Raw genomic sequence first — 19,657 nt, 5'->3', positions numbered from 1 at the left:
TGGCGGGTTTGCCCCCAGATGTTATACACCATTTCATCCTACATAATATTTCCAATGTGCCATTAGAAAGGGATATTTGATGGTTATACTTGTAATATTTTTTATTGTTTAGCAATGTGTAGGGGTTCATCATCCCCATTGAGTTATCCAAAAAAAAAGAAGAGACTGCCCAACTTGATTTTAATTTATTAAAGAGTAATAAGCACTCAACTAATTGCCAAAAGGCATTCTTAAAAGAAGCCAGCTGAAAAGGCTGTCACATGTAGATTTTGACTTTGCAATAGTTGTTGCTTCTGAAAAGGCAATCCATGAGAACTTTACTTTCACAATCAAATGAAAATAATTGACCTTGGTACAAGCCAATGAGCAAAGTAAAGATCATTAGACTTTACCTGGACCATGTCGGGTATACCCATTGGGACCCAGGTTGGGTCCACGCTCATTGCCACCCCTTCAAAACAAATTTTTTCAAATTTTGTGACAGACTCACGCCATTCAACTTGACATCCAATGGTTAGTTTTGTAACCTACATAAGCCATCCAATTTGACATATGATGGTTAATAGTAATTGTGAACTTTATATAACAAAGACAAATAGTCTCATTGTATACAATCTGTTAAAATATACACCTGCTCTCGTATGCATGAGAGAGAGAGAGAGAGAGAGAGAGAGAGTATAGATCAACCACATCAGGCCTATTCGTGTTGGGCTTACCTTGTTGGACAACCAAATGGACGCGATCTATAGTGGCACTAAATATGACTGCCCAGGGCAGAGTCAAGGGGTATCTGTGACTCAGGGTAGTACACCCCCAAAGAAGTTGTGCACACTTTTGCCCTTTGTAGGCCAAACTCTCTTCCTTTACATACCACCAATGGCATATCTCTCATGTTTTGTAGGCCAAACTCTCCTCCTTTGCAGACCACTAATGACATATCTCTCATATTTTAAGGGAGGCAAACACGTTTTTAGGGAGGCGAGCACGGTTGTTGATTGTTTGGCAAATAGGGCGGTATCATTAGCTGAAACAATCGTATGGTACGTGTGCCCCCTAGATGTTATACACTCAATAGAAGCAATCGTATGACATGCTTGCCCCCCAGATGTTATACACCCTTTCATCCTACATGATATTTCCAATGTGCGATTAAAAAGAGATATTTGATGGTTTACTTGTAATATTTTTTATTGTTTAGGAACGGGCAGGGGCTCATCATCCCCACTAAGTTATCAAAAAAAAAAAAAAAAAATGATTGCCCAACTTGATTTTAATTTATTAAAGAGTAATAAGCACTCAACTAATTGCCAAAAGGCTTGCCTTAAAAGAAGCCAACTGAAAAGGCTGTCACATGTAGATTTTGACTTTGTAATAGTGGTTGCTTCTGAAAAGGCTATCCATGACAACTTTACTCTCACAATCAAATGAAAATAATTGGCCTTGATCCAAGCCAATGAGCAAAGTAAAGATCATTAGACGTCCCTAATCTCATATGGATATGATATTAGGAAAAGCTTTCACAATCTCCACATTTCCTTTGAGATCTGAACCTTTAAATTTGCTCAATAAATAGCTGGTGGTTAAGAAAATAACCAGCCTCTTAATTAAGTTTCAAAAAGTAAAGAAATGGAAGCCAACTCAACTTTCCATGGCACTAAAGACAAAGCATTTATCCCAGGCTACCCACCACAAAAAAAAATAAAAAATTAATAAAAAAATACAAAATAATAAAAAAGGCAACTCCACTTTGGATCATATATGTCCCTCTCTTAGATGTAAGATACTCCTTTTTAAACTCCATCTGACCGCTCCCTCCCTAATAAACGTGGGGAAAATTTACTCAGAGACACAAAATTTACTCGGAGACACAAAAAACTAATGAAGACACAGAAAGATTCATATTTTCTCAAATATTATGCAAGGGTCGGTGTCTCGAATTTTTTTTTTTCAATTTTTTTAGTTTGCCAGTGGATCCAATGTTATCAACATCAGATCGACTTTATTTTTACTCTTTTGTTTAAACATAGGGTTGTGACCTTAGATTTAGGTTAAATCTGGACCGGTCCATGTCTAAAATATCAGACATCCCTAAAATGGGTGATATCCCGTAATATCGAGTTGGTAAACATTCAGTTCGGTTCGATACTGCAAAAAAAGAAAGAAAAAAAAAATATATTAATTTTCAAAGTAATCTGATGTCACAAACATCTGACCGGGCAATGAAAGTTTTAAACCACAACATCAAATGGCCCTTTTAGGGAAATCCGATATTTTGGACATTGGACCGGTATAGAAGTGACCTAAATCTTAGCTCACAGCTCTATGTTAGTAAAACCTAAAAAGTAAATAAAATCAGTTTTGTGTTGGTAATATTGGACCTAAGGGCAAACTGAACAAAATAATACGAGGGACCAACCATTCCTGTAATATTTGGGAAAATATGGATGTTTCGATATTTTCCCATTAAATTTTTTTCTCCATATGTATTTTTTCCTAAATTTGGATACTTCATGTAAAAACTTATCAAAAGATTCTATGCTCTCGCAAGAGCATTTCTTTGTCTGCCCCATTAAATTTTTTTCTCCATATGTATTTTTTCCTAAATTTGGATACTTCATGTAGAAACTTATCAAAAGATTCTATGCTCTCGCAAGAGCATTTCTTTGTCTGCCCTTCCTAGTAAATTCCAACTCTTGCGCGTAAATTTGGGGTGTTTTTAACCTAGCGACCAACCTAAAAAACAAGAAAAAAATAAAAAAATAAAATAATCAAAAGTACTCTTTATTTGGCTTCAAAAAATAATTACTTGTAAATTTTCAAACAATCATCTCTAGAATTTTAAAATTCAAAATCTTCTTTCTTTTAAAGAAAATGTTTCTATACTTCCTCTACAGCATAGAAGATCTATGCTTCCCCTACCATCCAGCCAATAAAATTTGGTACGTTCCATCTTCTCATTAGGGCACACCTATAAAAAATATTAAAAATAATTTTTCGATAAAATGGAATGACCAAAATACCTCTTGAAAATTTCAAAGGTATTTTAGTTTATTTTATTGAAAATATTTTTTTTATATTTTTCGCTAGTGCGAGTTTAATAGAGGATTGGACATACAAAATTTGGTGTCAAAATAATTTATATAAAAAAATTTAAAATAAAATAATGTAAAGATGAGACATTGTGATTGGGGCAATCATAACCCTCCATTCAAAATGGAGGGTTAGATAAGGGGAAGTATATAAGTTTTATGCTGCAGAGGAAGTATAGAAACCTTGTCATTCTATTAAAGAAGTAATTCTCAAATGGTTTTCAAAATTTTGTATAAAAAATTCCTCGTAACACTAATCCCTGATGAAGTAAGTGAATTGTATACTCCTATTGGAGCATGTTAGACACCCTCCATAGACATTTAAACACTTGCTTTGGTAGTCATTGTTGTCCGCACGATGTTATTTCTAGGTATATAGAATCAAAATTCAATTAGATATTCCACTCTTAGAAGTTTGGAATTATTGACATTTCATCTACAATTTTCAGCAAAGAGAATGGTTGATTATATGGTTTGTTCTCAATATCGATTTTATGATTCTCTCTCTCTCTTTTCCTTCCCATATAGTAAAATAGATTTGGCTTAGGCCCTCTCATGACTATGTTTTTTTTTTAAGGTGAATATCCTCTTAGGAATAGATGATTGTGAGGAGGGGTGGCAATGGACCCGGACCGGACCTGGGATCCGAGGGATAGACTCGATCTGGGTCCGGCTATGGGTACACAACTCCGACCATGTGGGTCGGATCCAGGTCCAAATCTTAGTCCCGAACAATATTTGGGTCTAAGTATATTTAAATATAGTCAAATACATAGTTATTTTAATTTTTGGGTCGGGTCCAGGTCTATTTCCGGTCTCACACTATATATTTGGGTTCGTGTCCAGGTCTGGGTCCCCACACTATATTTTTTAGTATAGGTCCCACGAATTCGAGTTTGGATCCAGGTCCCATATCATTTTTTCGGGTTTGAGTCTGGGTCCAACCAAGCCCGTTGCCACCCCTTACTTATGAGATTGCATATTTCTACCTTATGTATTTGTATTCGAAGATGACAATCTGTGTCTCTCTCGAACTATGTATTACGAGTTTTTGTTTTCTTTTGGGGTAGGTGGACAACGAAAGTGAACAATTTCATAGTATATAATGTATATTTGTGCTGATGCATTTGCCTTGGTTTAAAATGGATTTACTTCTCTCTCTTTTGTTTCTTCTTTTTTGTGGAACTAAGAGATTACTTGTAGGCTTCTATGGCATCGTGAGAGCTGAAAGTGATAGGCTTTGACATTAGAAATTAAGTTATAATAATATGAGCACGACCTTTTGGACACATGTGTACTCAAAATTCTTTTTTTTATAGGACGAGTCGGTTTGTTAGAAGGTACGTGTTCCTTGATAAATTAGGGCGGTTTGGATACCTGAAAATATATGTACTTCGAAATATATTACTAATGTAGTTTATTACTACGTAATATATTACTTGTAAATGGATTGTTATTGTTTGGGTAGTATTTAGATGCAACTGAAAAATGCATTATTACTGTTTGACTATGTTTGGAAGAAATATGGGAAATACATTACCAACATTTTACCAACACTTGCTTATAAACTATTATTTCTTTTTTTTTGTCACAAAATTTCACTATGAAATGCGGAATTAAAGTCATCATCACACCATTTCAAAAAAATATTTTCAAATAATAATATCATCACCATTCCAATTTTTTTTTTTAATAATAATTTGTATCATTCTAAAATCATCATCACACCATTTACTACTTATTTCTTTGGCACTTATATGGAATCACTGGTCTTTTAACATGATTAGATTTTGGTTTCAACATGATAAGTCATTGGAATAATATGATTGGAATAACATATTTTTATTGTGATAATAAGCCTTTCAAATATCTCTATATAATTTCAAATAAGCAATAAATTTGTGATATAAAATTCAAATTTTTTATGGTAAAAGTTAAAAAATGGAAAGAAGTTTGATTAGTAAACGAAAAAGTTTCTTAATTGTTTTAGAAAATTTTGAGGCATTAGAGGAAACTAAAGATGTAGGGCTTATCCATACCAAAATAACTGGTTAAAGTAATAAGAAGCACTATGCAAACCGAGCGCGAGAGAGGGCGGGCTGAGAGAGAGAGGGATCACTTTATGCAAACTAGTTATTAGGGCTTAGAGAGGATGGAGCATGTAAACTAAGAGCAACCATGCAGACCCGTTATTATGGCCCATCAATTCTTAGAGAGATTATTATTGCTCAAGAAGAAAGAGAGAGTAGGGCTTATTAGTAGAGAGAAAAGAGTTAGCTCGCATTTTTTTGAAAGATTTACCAAAAATTACCCGTCAAGCGAGCGATAGATTTTTCATTGTACATTGTGCATAATTGGTTTCGTGATTTTTTAGAAAATCTCGGGGATCTCTTTTCATTTCCTTAGTATTAAAAGTATACCCAAACAGTGAAAATGTCATATTTCCTTGTAATCTATTGTCATGTAATAGATTTCCAAGTGCCCAAACGTTCTCTTAAAGTTCTTTTTAAATCTGATTTAGGATTCAAAATACATGCCAAATCTAAACAACCCTATTATTGTGGAGATCTATAGATTTAGATATCAAAATATAATGTGTACTGCACTATTTAAATAGGAATTAAAAAGTAAGCAATTGATAGTATTTGAAGTATTGAAAAATGGGTTATGTTAGGGATAGTATTTGAAGTAATGAAAAATGGGTTATGTTAGGGATAGTATTTGAAGTATTGAAAAATGGGTTATGTTAGGGATAGTATTTGAAGTATTGAAAAAATGGGTTATATTTGAATAAATTGAAAAATGGGTTAGTTGAAAATTTCAATCAAAATTTTGAAGTTTCCTGAAATTCAATTTATTCAAATATGACCCTACAACAAACATTTCGGCTTGATCAAGATTGAAATGAAACAAGTATAAATGGGTATTGGACTCGAGCTTTCCCATACTCGTCGAGAAAAGGTACAAGTATAAGGGTGTGGTTTGTATAAAGCGGCAAACCTTAAACAACAACAATAAAGACACCTCTAAATTTTGCCAAAAGAATACAATTCCAAAAAGCCCTTATGTTGACCTAAACCTCTATTTTCACCTTTAATTATGAAAATTAAAAATTAAAGCTTAAAAAAAAGGTGTAGATCGAACGTATCTATAAACTTATAGAAATTATGAAAATGGATGTTTTAGATGATTTATTACAATATACATTATTTTTATTTTTTATTTTTTTATACCCATAAATCTCATGGTCAAGATGATCAACTATAGAGTTTCTTTAGCATCTTAACAACTTTTTCTATCTGATTTTTGAGGTGCACCTTATTTCTACAATATAAGGTTAGCACTAGTGATATAAGGTTAGCACTAGTGATTTTAGAAATGTCAGGTTGGCATGAAATCGTCCAGTCCAACTCAAGAATCGATCATCCCATTTCAATTCTGTACATATATATATAAAATAACCGAGTCTAGACGGGAACCGGTGGATCCACAATGTAAAATGACGATTCTCTACTATAAAAGACAATATATATCGGTTTTTCGTCGATTCACTATTTTTTCACTTGTTTTCTCGCTTGTTCACTATTTTTTTTGTACAGTAAAACGACGATCCAGACTACCAATTCACCGATCCGAATAAATTTTTATGATGCTTGATCCAATCACCGATCCATTTTTTTAAAATTACCGGTTGGCACCTTCTACAAGCTTCTTTCTAAGTATTCAAAACTATTTTCAATTATTAAAGCTTAAAGATCTGGTTTTTTCCCCAATATTTTTCTCCCAAATTCAAGACGAGGGAGATCGAGACATAGGACGGATGAGGTCACCATCACCTAAACCCACATTAATCACAACAAAACGAAGGTTTGCTTTTTGGGACTTATCCACCATGACTTCTACATGTTTGATCGATAGATGTTTAACCAAAACAACTTACGTATTTATTAAAATTTCCAAAGGACCCTTGTCATTGATTTAATGTGAAACCATTACAATATAGACAAAAAAAACTGAACACATCATCACAAGTGCTTTCACTTGGACAATGTGTTTAAATTTTTTATCTAAATTATAATGGTTTCAATTTTTTTTGTATGTTAAGAGTTGTAAGTTAGTTCGAGTGGAAGGATTTAAAAGACAATGAAATATGCTTAAAAAGACGTGATTAGAAGTAATTCGAAAAGATATAGGAACTTATAGTTTCACTGAGGGATGACTTGTAATAGTGCAGAATGACGGATCAGGATTCGTGTAGCCCGAACCCAATTAATTAAAAAAAAAAAAAGAAGTTATAATGACGATGATCTCAATATAAAAACTTACAATGATCATTAAATGTGTGTTATTAATCTAGCTTAAAGTGTTAAAAGTATTTTTTTATATCTGCCAACAAAAGATGCTCGTGACAAGATAAATGATTTAACATCTCCCAACAAAAGATGTTTGTGACAAGATAAATGGTCTAGTACAATTCCATTTTTACGAAAGAAAAGTAGAAACCTCAAAAAGTTCCTAATAAAAGATGCTTTTTAGGAGCTTTACAGGCTTTACAATAGTGGTATATGCCAGCACGCATAAAACTCCTTTGTACAAAATTGGTGGGCAAAGATGAATAAAAGGACCAACAAAACAAAAACCAAACATGCAGGTAGGTGGTCTTCACAAAATTACTCTCCCATACTCCCTTGAGAATTGTTATGTTTTGGTAATTTCAAATGTCTCTATTTATTGTTTTGTGGTTTTTGTATGATTTTTGTATGATTTTTGTATATCAAATCAATTCTAACAATTTCAAATGTCCCTATATCTTTCAAGAACTATTCTTTTTATTGTTTTGTGGTTCCTTCTCAAAGACCATAGAATTGCAACAATTGGAAGCATTTGGGTAGGTTATACTTGTGCTCAGATATAAATTTATAACAAATGCATTTGGTGAGTCGTACCAAGAAAATCCTATTCAAAATAGAGAAAATATCTTTATATCTTTTATTTTTAAGTTTTATATTTCAATAGACTTTAGGTTTCAAAACATATCTTAGGTTAAATTTTTTTTAAGTTTTATATCTTTTAACTTCTTAAGCTAACTTTATCATTTTTAAACCTATTTTATTGCCCCAAACAAATATAAAAAAAACATATCATTTTTAAACAATATTTTTTCTCTATCTTCATGTTATTTTTCCCTAAATCTCTCTACCTATTTTCTCACTCTCTCTCCTCCAATGTCTCTCTCACTCTCTCTCTCCCGTTAGAAAGAGTTAAAGAGAGAGAAATTTGGGAGAATATATCACGTAAAGAGATGAAAAGTTAGAATGAGCATGTCTTTTTCATATTTGTTAGGCGTAAAAAAATAGTTAAAAATGGATAAAATTAGTGAAGGGGTTAGGAGATATATTTTAAATCTTTTGGTCTATTGAGATATGAAAACAAAAAAATAAGGAGTACGAAGGTATTTTTATATGATTTTTGTATATCAAATCAATAAAATACATAAATTAAGGGAAAAGTTTATATAAGGTCGCAACCTTAAAATGTAAACTTACATATGCACTTCAAAAATCCATCGAAAAAGGTTGTTTTAACGTTGATAGACCCTCTAATTGATGATCTCGACATCGAGATGTATGAATGTGTAAAAAAAAAGATTTTGACTCCCAAAAATAATGCATCTTGCATTACATTATCTAGACTCTCTATTTTCAAGATTTTCGTATGTTTATACATCTATATGATTTTATCAATTTGAAATTTAAAATTTAAAATTTTATAATTAGATATAAAAATATATTTTTAAAAAATTTTAAAAATTTTTTACACCAAAATTACATGTTACAATAAAATTTGGAGGTGCGCCTTAATTGGATTGTTTAAGGTTGCAACCGTATTGAAACTGCACCCCACAATTAATGACTTGTTAATACATTCAATTTTGAAGGGTATCACGAGAAATTCTTTCATACTCCAAGGACATTTCAGCAACGGTAGTCTCCTTTTGCAATAAACCGCCCTTCCCCTCTCTCTCTCTGCAACTTCGATTTCCATTCTTTCACTGCAACTTTGATTTCCATTCTCTCTGAAACACGCGTCCAAAGCTCCTTCTCTCTCTCTCTTCTCTTCTCTGTCTCTCGCTCTAAAATATTTGAAAAAAAAAACTTCAGCTTTCTGCTTGGAAGGACTGCTGAGATCGTGAAGAAAACATTAAATTAAGACTAATGGTCAATGCTCTCTTCCGCTACCTCCGCCTACTTTTATCTGCTCGATTTCTTTCCATTTCATAATTAAAGACTGTGTCTTTAAAGGGGTTCATTGATTTCCTCATTGCTTTGGAAGGATAGTTAAGCATTTGAACGGAATTCGTTTGAAATGTTGCCTTGGAATGGTATAAGAATCGGTAGAGAAGTATACAACGAATAAGGGTTTCTTTGATGAGGTACTCGGGTTTCTCAGATTGGTTCTGAATGGAATTAGATTTGAAAGATTGGTTTTGATGGGAGTTAGGTTTTGTTAGGCTGGTTCTCATGTTGTTATACTGGTTTTGATGATGAATTAGAGTCTTCGTCGATGAGCTGCAAGAGGGTGATGGCTTTGTCTCCAAGGTCCGGAACTAAGAGTCTTGATTCGAGCCATAGTGGACCTTTTTCCGGTCTGGTTATATGTGTTACTGGTCTCTCTAAAGGTATGCATAGTCGTTTAAAACTGAGAATTTGAATTTAATGGGTTAGGTAGTTTGTATGAATGTAGTTTTGTATGGCAAATTTGTTGGGTAAACTTCCACTGGGTTCGCGAATTGTTTTTGTTTTTAACTTTATCGTGATAAAAATGTGGTTTTATTGTTATTAAAAGCTTAAAAGAAGTTCAAAATCCATATTTTGGCGTTTGATTTTTCGCTCACAATTTGAATTTTATGTTTTTTCTCTCACTCTCTCTCTCTCTAAAACGTCATGAGGTTCTCTATACATAATTTTTCTAAGGGAAACAGCAAAATTGTTACTTACTTTCTGATATTCTGATATTACCTTTTTAAATATTTCATCTTTTCTTTCTCCTTAATTTTCTGTTATTTGACGAGGAAATGGATATTTAGCACTAAATATTGATATGGTACTTTTTCATTTTTTCACTTTTACTTCACCGTCAATTACCCTTGTAATAAATTATCTAAGAGTTATCTCCTTTTATGGTATACAAATTGGGTTTTGCATTAATATTTTTGATTTTTTTTAAGTATTTTTGGTGCTCTATTATTGTCCTTTGGGAGTTATGGATTATCTTCTTTTTTCTTGTGTGGAAAATTGGACACTTTATTTTTTACGTTGTCATTGATATTCTTATGATTCTTTCGGTGCTTATGGGGACTATTGTCTAGGTTCCAGTATTTCTTGATATGTGGTCTTAAAAACACTAGATGAACAATTTAAAAAAAGAGCAATTTGCCTTGTGCTAATATGTACTTTATATATACTGTTTTTCTCTATTTGTAAGTTTCATTACTTGAATTTTTTCATTCTATGAACATCTATGAGAGGGTGCACTGGATTTTCCCTTGTCTTTTATTATTTATATTTTGTTTAGTTTGGGTTCTGTTTGCTTAGTACTTATATTTGGTGATTTTTTACGGTGTATACTTGATAAAACTAATGGATCCGCTCAGTCCCTTGCATTTTGTTTCTTGTTGTTATTTCTTGAATCCATTTGTCACTAAATGGAAATAATAAATTTTTTTGTCAATTTTTTTATGCAGTTATTGTCTATTATTTCAATTTCTTAGTACTCTGTTAAGTCCGTAGCTGTATATGTTAATTTAACTTTTAAGCTCCAAATAGCTGTGCCCTTATAGTTGTACAGCAAACTCCATGTTAAGTTCTCCTCACATTCTCTAAGTCATGATTTAGATTTTTGAACTATCAACCTTGTTTGAGCTTATAACATCTGTATCAAGTTCCTGAATACATTTAGTTCTGACGTTTGTCGCCTGTAAAGAGATTCATTTTATGTTATTTTTGTTGCATGTGCATCAGCCTTTGGGGATAGATGATTCTTGCTATTGTACCATTTCATGCTCATTAGATGATTAGTCAATGGTGCTCTGATCATCGTCATCCCAATTGATAAAACTGCTGTGTAGAAGTCATTTCCAAGTGCTCCCCATAAAAGAAGAAAACGGTTTTCATGTTTCATGAGTAAATTGTCTGTGTTTTCTCCCACTTTTACCATTCCATTGTATCTTCTCATGTGGAATTTTACTACTTGACTATTAACCTAATTATTTATTATTACACTTTCCCCTTAATGGCTAACTAAAAACTACATTTATTTATTCTTTTGTGTGGTTATTATATGACAGAGGCCAGAAAGCAAGTCATGGCTGCCACGGACAAATTGGGTGGAGAGTATAGTGCGAATTTGCATCCTCAATGCACTCATTTAGTGGTCCAGATATCCTATTAATTTTTATGGGACAGATTTTTGTGACATGCATGCATGCAAACATACAGATATACACACACATATATACATACACACATGTTTGGATGCACATAAGTCATTTGGTTGTTTTGCTTACCATTTTGGTTGGGAAGTTATGTTGGACTATGCACATATTCTTTAACATTGGTTACAGCTTTTGTGGCCGAAAATTTGAGCATGCACTGAAGCACGGTATCAGGAATGGTCTCTCTGTTGTAACTCTCAGCTGGTTCATTGATAGTGTCAGGCAGAACAGTGAGTACTATCTGCTCGATATATATCCCCCCTAACCTAGAGAATGGCTTGTGTGCCTCTCTCTCTCTCTCTCTCTCTTTCTTTTTTTGTTTTTTTTCTCCCTTTTTTTCATTACATTGGTTGCTGCAAATTTCTAGTTGCACTCAATATAGAATTTTCGATCTTTTCTTTTTGATGGGACAGACTCAGATAGTAAGATTCCGTGGTGATTTTCTTTATAAAACAAAAAGGTTATATTATGATTTTCTTGAAAACAAATATTCAATTATAATTATATTCTTATCACCTTGGAGAATGATGGGTTTAAGGTAATGCAATGCGCATTTGATTTTGTTAGCTTGTTTGCTAAAGTTTTACTCCTTTATACTCTTCGGTGACTTAATGACAAGGTATTGGCTTATTACACATTTGTTATCTATTGAAAGCACAAACAATTATGGAAAATGGTTGTTTTATATCTTTAGTGCCTTTTACTTGATTATTGCAGGGAGGATGAGTGAATCACATTACAATGTGAGAACCGTAGTACAATCCGGTTTTCTAGCTGGGGAGTTGAGTCGGCTTGTTTCAATTGGAGACACAGATAAGTCTTGTCTCCCCAATATTGTATATGAGGGCATGATATCATCTAGTACCATTTCAGAAACCCAGCTTCTTTTTCCTGGGAAGGAACATTGCAAAAGTGGTTCTTCTATTCTTGCCGGGCAATGCATATATATTGATCCAGATATTTCACCTGAATTGCATCAAAAGGTGAGCAGCAGTGTCATTATGCACCCGACTGTTTAATAGCTATGATTTTTTTTAAAAAAATTAATTCTAGATTTGAATTTTCAGAGGTTATAACTGCAAAATTCTATTGGGGTCTGTTAGTTTCTGTGGTAAAGCAGTCATTGCAATTTCTAAGGTGTGGTGTTTCTGATCTATCTTGGGTTTGATATTTAAGTTGTGGACAGTTCATTCAACTAACTGATTGACCTTGAAAGCTAGATTTTAGTTGCAGAGACTATTTCATGCTATTGTCGCCCTTACGATATTATAATCTTCCTAAAAGATTGCACTTGTCCATTGGAGGGTTAATCGCAGTCAATTGTTACCCTATTGATATTCTAGGAAGGCTCGAATCCTCTTAATGGTTTTCTATAGATATAGCATATTAAAATGGGCAGAGTCCCTTATTTTGCTACCAGGCTCTGCCATTTATTCTATATGAAACCTTATATGTTCTCAAAGTTGGTTCTTCTTCAACAAAATGAAGTTATTGCGTGGCATGACAAGCAAGGTTTTAGCTTTTCAATTACGAGTGGTTATATCATTTTTCCAAGTCTGGTCTTTTGGGAAGCCATCAGACTGAATCATCATTCTCCTCATATATTTTATGTTAGATTTGTCTGTCAGTCTCCTTACCGACCACAATGGAGTGGCTATTAATGGGCTTCTTAGGCCATCATGCTAAGGCCCAGAAAATTATGATTGCTTAAGGGCCGCATCCATATTGGGTTTGATTGCTACATTCATCCATATTGTATCAAAATGCACAAGACTAGCCTGGAGCTATCGATAACATTATTAACCTTGTATTTACAGAAGTTTCCCAATGCTTTTTTTGTGTATGGGCTTTCATGTGATGTAGTTATTCTCAAGAAATCAAATATGGAAAATGAAAGCACTATTTAGACATGTATTGAATATACGAATATCCAAGATAACAAATGTTACTTAATTTTATTTTGTGGTTTTGATACTTCACGTTTGTCTACATCAGAAAGCAGATTAATTTTTATGAATTCAGAAATCTTCATTTTTTATTCTACTTAGCACAATATTATGCATTAGTTTGTATTCTCTGCAGTCTTTTCCTGTTTGGAGTCTCGCATCAGGTTCTGCAATCTTACTATTATAAAACTGAAAAATTCTGATTGGGTACTCACAATCTGCTTTAACTGTCAGTCTGTTTGACATCTGATATCTGTTGTGAAGTATGCTAGCTTAGTGTCTTTCTTCTTTTGAGATAATAAGGAACTATTCTATTTCATGCATCCATGTTCTGGAAGACGACTATGTACACCATCTAGTCATATGTAACATGTTGGAAAATGATACCCCCCGCCTCACCCCGACAAAAAAAAAGGAAAAAAAAATCTTGTTGAAAAGTAATATTCTGTGAGTGACTCATGTTGATGCTGGTATCTTGGAGAAAGTATGCTATAATCAAATGGATCTTGGAGAAACCAAAGTCTCATTGGGTGGTCATCGCAATCCATTGAAGCTGGATGGTTTCGGGAGAGAGAATCCTTGATGGTGGGTATGACTCTCCTTCCACTGTCCATCATTTTAATGGAAATGATGGCCAATGGTCAGTGGTTTTTCCGTATTTATTTGGATTACATTGTAACTCAAAATTATCTTAAATATGGTTGCTGGCTCTTTCTCCTCGAGGATAATTACATGTTTTTCACCATGTGAGTTTTTTCTTTTCAAATTTTTTCATTAAAAGAGTTTCAGAGCTCTTTTCTACCCATTTAGCATTGATGTTTGATTTTGCAACTTGATGCCACTATTTGACACACTTTAGAGCTTTGTGCAATTTTGCTGTAGATTGTCGAAGCAGGGGCTAAAGAAGGTGCTATTTTTATAGACAAGTGGTTTATCGGTTGCAGTGCTACTCATGTAGTTTGTGAAGGGAATTTATTGCGGAGATATATTGGCTGTGCTAACCATCTTGTTACTGTAAGTGTGGTCTAATGCAATAAATTCAATATTAAAGAGGGGTGATCATTGCAGCCCTTTTCCTCTAATGTATTATTTCCCTTTCAAGTTTCTAGAATTCTGTTGTGAACTCTTCTGATTTGAAATCTCACTAATGCTTGAACCAGCCACTCTGGATATTGAAATCAACAAAGGAGAAGTGTCTACAAAGGCTTGTTCATTTCTCTGCTGACCTAGCTAGGCAGGTCACTGTGATCCTTGATAATGCCCACATTGATCCTCCAATGCAGGTCTTTCTCTATCCTACTCAAACTGTTTTCAAAGTGTTTTGCCAATGCAATCATTTTGAGGTCCTTTGGTAAAATTTCTTTCTGAAAAGAGAATAACAATATTTACACTCTAATCGAATAAACTATTGGAGAACCAAATCATACTGAATTGAGGCAATCAATGTATGAAATGATGGAACACAATTTTGGTTTTTTTCTTTTTTTTTGCTTTTTTTTTTTGGGGGTTGGGTGGGGCGGTGGGTCGGGGTGGGGGGCAGAGAGAGCGAGAGACCCTCCATGGTGATGATATCTTGTTCTGGTCAGTTTCACTCTCTCCATCACTATCCATAATTTCATTGATGAACGATCCCTAGTGGCTACAATTTTCTAGTCTGTTTAATTATACAGACTTTCCCCATGTTAAATATTTGTTCCATGCTTAGCTTTGTTGATTAACTCTTTGGCAGGAATTACCTTTTGCACAAAAGCTTTCTAAGCCCTTGATACTATCCTTAAAAAGAATATATGTAAATAAAGTTTACTCATGATAAAATTAGAATTTCTTTAGTTAGCCTCACCTTTTACTTCTTGTGAAATGCTAACAGGTGTGGTTTGTATAAGGTGTCAACCTTAAACAATCCAATTAAGGCGCTCCTCCAAAGCTCAATGAAAGATGTAATTTTAGTGTCGGAAATTTCAATGATGACCTGAAAAACTACTTTACATCTAATTATGAAATTTAAAACTCAAAAAATGGTACAGATCAAACAGATCTACGAGCACATGAAATCTTGAGAATGGACGGTCTAGATAATGTATTACAAGATGTACCATTTTGGTACCTTAAAATCCTTTTTTTTCCCCCCTGCATCCTTACAGCTCGAGGTCGAGATGATCAGTTAGAGCCGTTTTCACCATTAAAACAACCTTTTTCTGTGGATTTTTGAGGCGTGCCTTTTGTCTACAATTTAAGGTTGCAACCTTATGTAAACTTTTTCCAGTACTAAATTCTTTAGATGGAATTATTGACTAGTTGTTATACGAGGCATCCCTGTGTTTCATCATCTGTTATCTAATCATCATTTTTCTGCTTTGAACTCTTTTCAGGATGCGAAAGGTCATGGTTCCATTCGAAATACCCCACTTTCCATGGAGCCTTTGACGGAAAAAAAGTTACCGGAGCATATTGGAAAGAGGCAGAAAATGATTGAACAGGCCAAGACTGGTGTTAGAAATAGGCGTGGTCACCGGATACAAGTCAGTGACAGTGACATTTTTGAGTTTGAGCCTTTATTCTTTATTCTTTTTTTTTATTGTTTTGAGTTTTCCCTTATATTGGTAACTGAAAGGCAGTTCTCAGATTACCTGTATAGATCATGCAAGTGGTCCAGAAACTCTAAATTGGGGGCAGTCCTTAGACCTTTCAATTTTTTTATTTTTTTAAATGATCAATTAAACCTCGATTATGCATCCTTTTTGCTGTCACTGTCTGATATTTAAACACTGGATAAGGTTAAAATAGTCATTAAGAAATAAATGACGGGTCCAGGTTTGTCTTGATGTCTCAAGTTTGTGGACCACAGACATTACCTGTGCCGGTGTTCAAGGTACCACGTTGATATTTTCCCCATTTCGGATATTGTTCTCTATGCACTATATTTGTTTGTCTGAGTAATCTATCAATCTTATTACAGTGACTTGTGCTGGGTCTTTTGTGAATGTAATTTCTGGAAAGGTTTAAATTTCACTCCTTTATGCCTTTTAAGATGCAATCTGCTTGGCCTATTTCTCTTTTGTTTGTGGATATGTAAACTTTATTCAAAATAACTATTTATGATGAATGAAAGGAAACTAACTAATTGCCTCAATTCTTAAATAAATATTTTCTTCTTGGAGGAACATCTCTTCGGATTTCCCCGAGACGTGTATTAATTCTCTTCTTTGGGTTGCAGTCTGCTGAAGCAGTAATACGTCCATTAACTCCTAGCACCCTTCTGGATTCCATTTGTTGGTCCATTTCAGAGCCATCATTAACTGCTCGAATCTTTATGGACACTTCTGCAAGCCCATTATTTGAGACTGGAACAGAAGATGCAGTTGACCATGCTTCTCTCTTCTTCGATGCTCATGGAGATGGAAGGGAGTCAGAAGCATCGGGAGATGATAATATTTCCCGACCTCTAAGGGAAAGGTATATTCTTTTGTTGTTTTGTAGGTCTCTTAGGGAGAGGTAATCGGATACACCTATTTTGGGTTCAATTGAGGACTCCATCTTAAGCCGTGTGTGACATATGAAGTTCATATTTTTGTTGAATAATCAGCTGTTCAAATTTAGTATTTGTGTTTCCATATTTCAGAGTGATTTTGGCCTAAGATGAATTTGAAACATCAAATTTGGACATTGTTTCAGTTAAAATTTGTCCACCAACATTAAATCAGCAGAGCTTTGGATTTAAAAATCAGAAGAAATCCCATTCGGAAAGAAAAAATGGCAATTATATTATTTTTTTGTTTTGACTAAATATGGTTAGGTGGAAAGAAGATTGAGTTTCTCCCATATTTGGTGAAAATTCTGGTAAAAGATGTGTTTATGGAAAAAATTAAAAAATAAAAAGTCTATTTCTTAGTTCTGGCCAATCTTTGATTAGGTGGACATCAGAATCTGTTTCCAAAATTTTGGTGGATATATGGGTAAAGTGCGAGGTTGTGGATATCTAGTTTGCTTAAGTAAGTTTGGGATTTTTTTTCTGGAAATTAATTCCCTGCTTCCTCTCCGTTATATGATGTTAAATGCAGTGAGAAGAGAGAGGTCATATTTAAGGGTGCATTCCTTACCATATTGTTCCCTGTGGACCGATTTGGCGAAATGGGGCCATCTGCAAGAACATTCTTCTGTGCAGGAGGGTTCTCTCGCTTAAGGATTTTGGATCACATATATGCATTTTACCAGGTATGAAGTTATGAAACCTAATATCCTTGAAATCGGACTGTTTGGTTCAATGCAGATGCCTGTATTATAATGGAATATAAGTTTTGAGCAGCATCAGCATTTTATTTTGGCTTTTTGATGGCTTCTAAGTTGCTCGGTTAAGAACATAATTCATCTTTATACTTTCTCTTTTCCTGGAGACCAAGTTGGTTGCTAATGAATTTTAAAATTCATTAGCCATTGCAGGTGGTGCTTGCCTTCTGATTGACTAATTAAATGGCCTTCTCATTGAATCCTGCATACGCACATAGTGTTGAGTATTGTACCATGTCTAGTATATATGTCATCTATAGTTATCCTTTAAATATATTCAACTTTCAAAGAGTACCCATAAGTTCATCCTGATTCTGTGCCATCCAGAAGATAATTCTAACCTTCACCTTTTAAACTTGGTATTCGTACCAGCCACCTTGAATCCTAAACTAAGAATTCACGGTTTGTGTTGGCAAGATTGTAAATGAGCATTTGTTCATTAGTATATCTTTTCATTTTTAGAAAAATGGGAGGAACTTTTCCAATCTGAAACCCTGCTCTTGCTCTTCTACCGTTAGAAATTTGCTTTTCCCACTGGTCGGTTTTCTTCTAGTTTTGAAAAGTCAGCTCTACAAACATGAAAGTTCAATCATTTTGAAACTCACACTCTCCTCTCTCTCTCTCTCTCTCTCTCTCTCTCTTATCATTTGCAGGAAAACATGTCGGAAGATGAAATAGACGTTGCAATTCACACTGATTCAAGGCATGCCGATAGGCTAAGGTCCATCTATGCCAGCAAAGAATCAATAGAAGAAGGTGTCGTGCCCTTCAAAAGGATAGATTTTCTTGGGAGCCGAAGGAGCTTTGAATTGCTCAAACGTGTTAGTGGAGAAACTGGAAACCATGTATATGAATTGCAGATAGGAGCATGAACGTTTCAGAAAACACGACCAAAATAAAAAAGACGCGAACCTCATGGAGCTAGACTATATTCTTAGTCAAATGGGCAAGATTACCATCTTATGAAATGATGAATGGTGATTCACAAGAAAGGGATATGACTTCAGTGGTGGGTCCTGTGCTCTTCCTGTATCGCCATCTATTAGGGAGGTCCAAGTGGTGGGTCCATGTCTCTCTTTACCATCGTCCATTACGTTGAACAGTGATGACGAAAGTGACTATGGCTTGCTGTAGTCCCATGGGTTATAATATATTTACTCCTATCCAGATTATTGTTAACTGTATCATTAATTACGTAGTGGAGCTCACAAGAAAAGAAAAATAATTATTTGGAGTTTGAGATCTCTGCTAGAGAAACCTAAGAGATTTAACAGTTCTATGTAATTATTGTGACTTTTACCCATCAAGAAAACATAAAGGGAGAAAGGGAGCTGAATTTGGTGTGAGATAACTTGATATTGTAATATGCAAAAATAGTGTCTAGATTGTGTATTTTATTTATGGGAAAAGCTTACATAGAGCCGAGGCTCTAAACAATCAAATTAGAGTCTATCTCAAAAATTTCACTAGAAGACGTTGTTTTGATTCCCAAATATCCTCAAATTGATCATCTCGACATCACGATGCATGGACATGAGAAAAAAAATGGATTTCAATTTTTGGAAATAGTGTATTTTGTAACGCATTTTTTGACCGTCAATTCCAAGAATTTCAAGTTTTCATAGATCTGTCGATCTACACTACTTTTGAAGTTTTAAAATTTATAAATAAAGATGAAAATATATTTCAAGGCTTGCACAAAGATTTCCAATATTAAAACCACATTTCTCGACACTATTTGAAGGTAGGCTCTAATTTGATTGTTTAGAGCCTAGGCTCTATACAAACCGCACCTTTATCTATTGGTTGTTTTACAGCTTGTGAGTCACAATGGATTAAATATA

General features: G+C 34.1%; 1 protein-coding gene across 8 annotated transcripts; it reads left to right on the top strand.

The window, feature by feature from the left end:
• The first annotated feature begins 8,994 nt into the window (after positions 1-8,994).
• Positions 8,995-19,255, top strand: LOC18432547 (BRCT domain DNA repair protein). Of its 8 annotated transcripts, XR_016048662.1 has the most exons (13): positions 8,995-9,522; positions 9,643-9,768; positions 11,437-11,529; positions 11,712-11,813; positions 12,301-12,566; positions 14,412-14,543; positions 14,690-14,812; positions 15,671-15,764; positions 15,899-16,048; positions 16,341-16,398; positions 16,744-16,982; positions 17,588-17,741; positions 18,467-19,035. XR_016048662.1 is itself a non-coding variant. In XM_088857096.1 (12 exons), exons 4-12 carry the CDS (start codon positions 11,454-11,456, stop codon positions 18,683-18,685), a joined length of 1,461 nt encoding a protein of 486 aa, XP_088713222.1. In that variant the 5' UTR covers positions 8,995-9,522; positions 9,643-9,768; positions 11,111-11,279; positions 11,437-11,453; the 3' UTR covers positions 18,686-19,255. The 8 variants fall into 8 exon arrangements, 5 of the variants coding, with proteins under 5 accessions (XP_088713222.1, XP_088713219.1, XP_088713220.1 ...); XR_016048660.1 differs by lacking the exon at positions 15,671-15,764 and having other exon boundaries at positions 18,467-19,255; XR_016048661.1 differs by lacking the exon at positions 16,341-16,398 and having other exon boundaries at positions 18,467-19,255.
• Positions 19,256-19,657: the final 402 nt, after the last annotated feature.

Source organism: Amborella trichopoda, chromosome 13, assembly GCF_054954075.1.
Source record: "Amborella trichopoda isolate Santa Cruz 75 chromosome 13, AtrichopodaSantaCruz75HAP2 v2.0, whole genome shotgun sequence".
Lineage (NCBI taxonomy): Eukaryota > Viridiplantae > Streptophyta > Magnoliopsida > Amborellales > Amborellaceae > Amborella > Amborella trichopoda.
This window is presented reverse-complemented; position numbering and strand designations above follow the sequence as displayed.

What these genes read in the sequence shown, in the direction of transcription:
- LOC18432547 (XM_088857093.1), top strand. Translation starts at nt 9,654, where the DNA reads ATGAGCTGCAAGAGGGTGATGGCTTTGTCTCCAAGGTCCGGAACTAAG. An exon ending in TGATAGTGTCAGGCAGAACA is followed by an intron (nt 11,814 to 12,300) that starts GTGAGTACTATC and finishes TGATTATTGCAG; the next exon opens with GGAGGATGAGTGAATCACAT. An exon ending in TCCCGACCTCTAAGGGAAAG is followed by an intron (nt 16,983 to 17,587) that starts GTATATTCTTTT and finishes TGTTAAATGCAG; the next exon opens with TGAGAAGAGAGAGGTCATAT.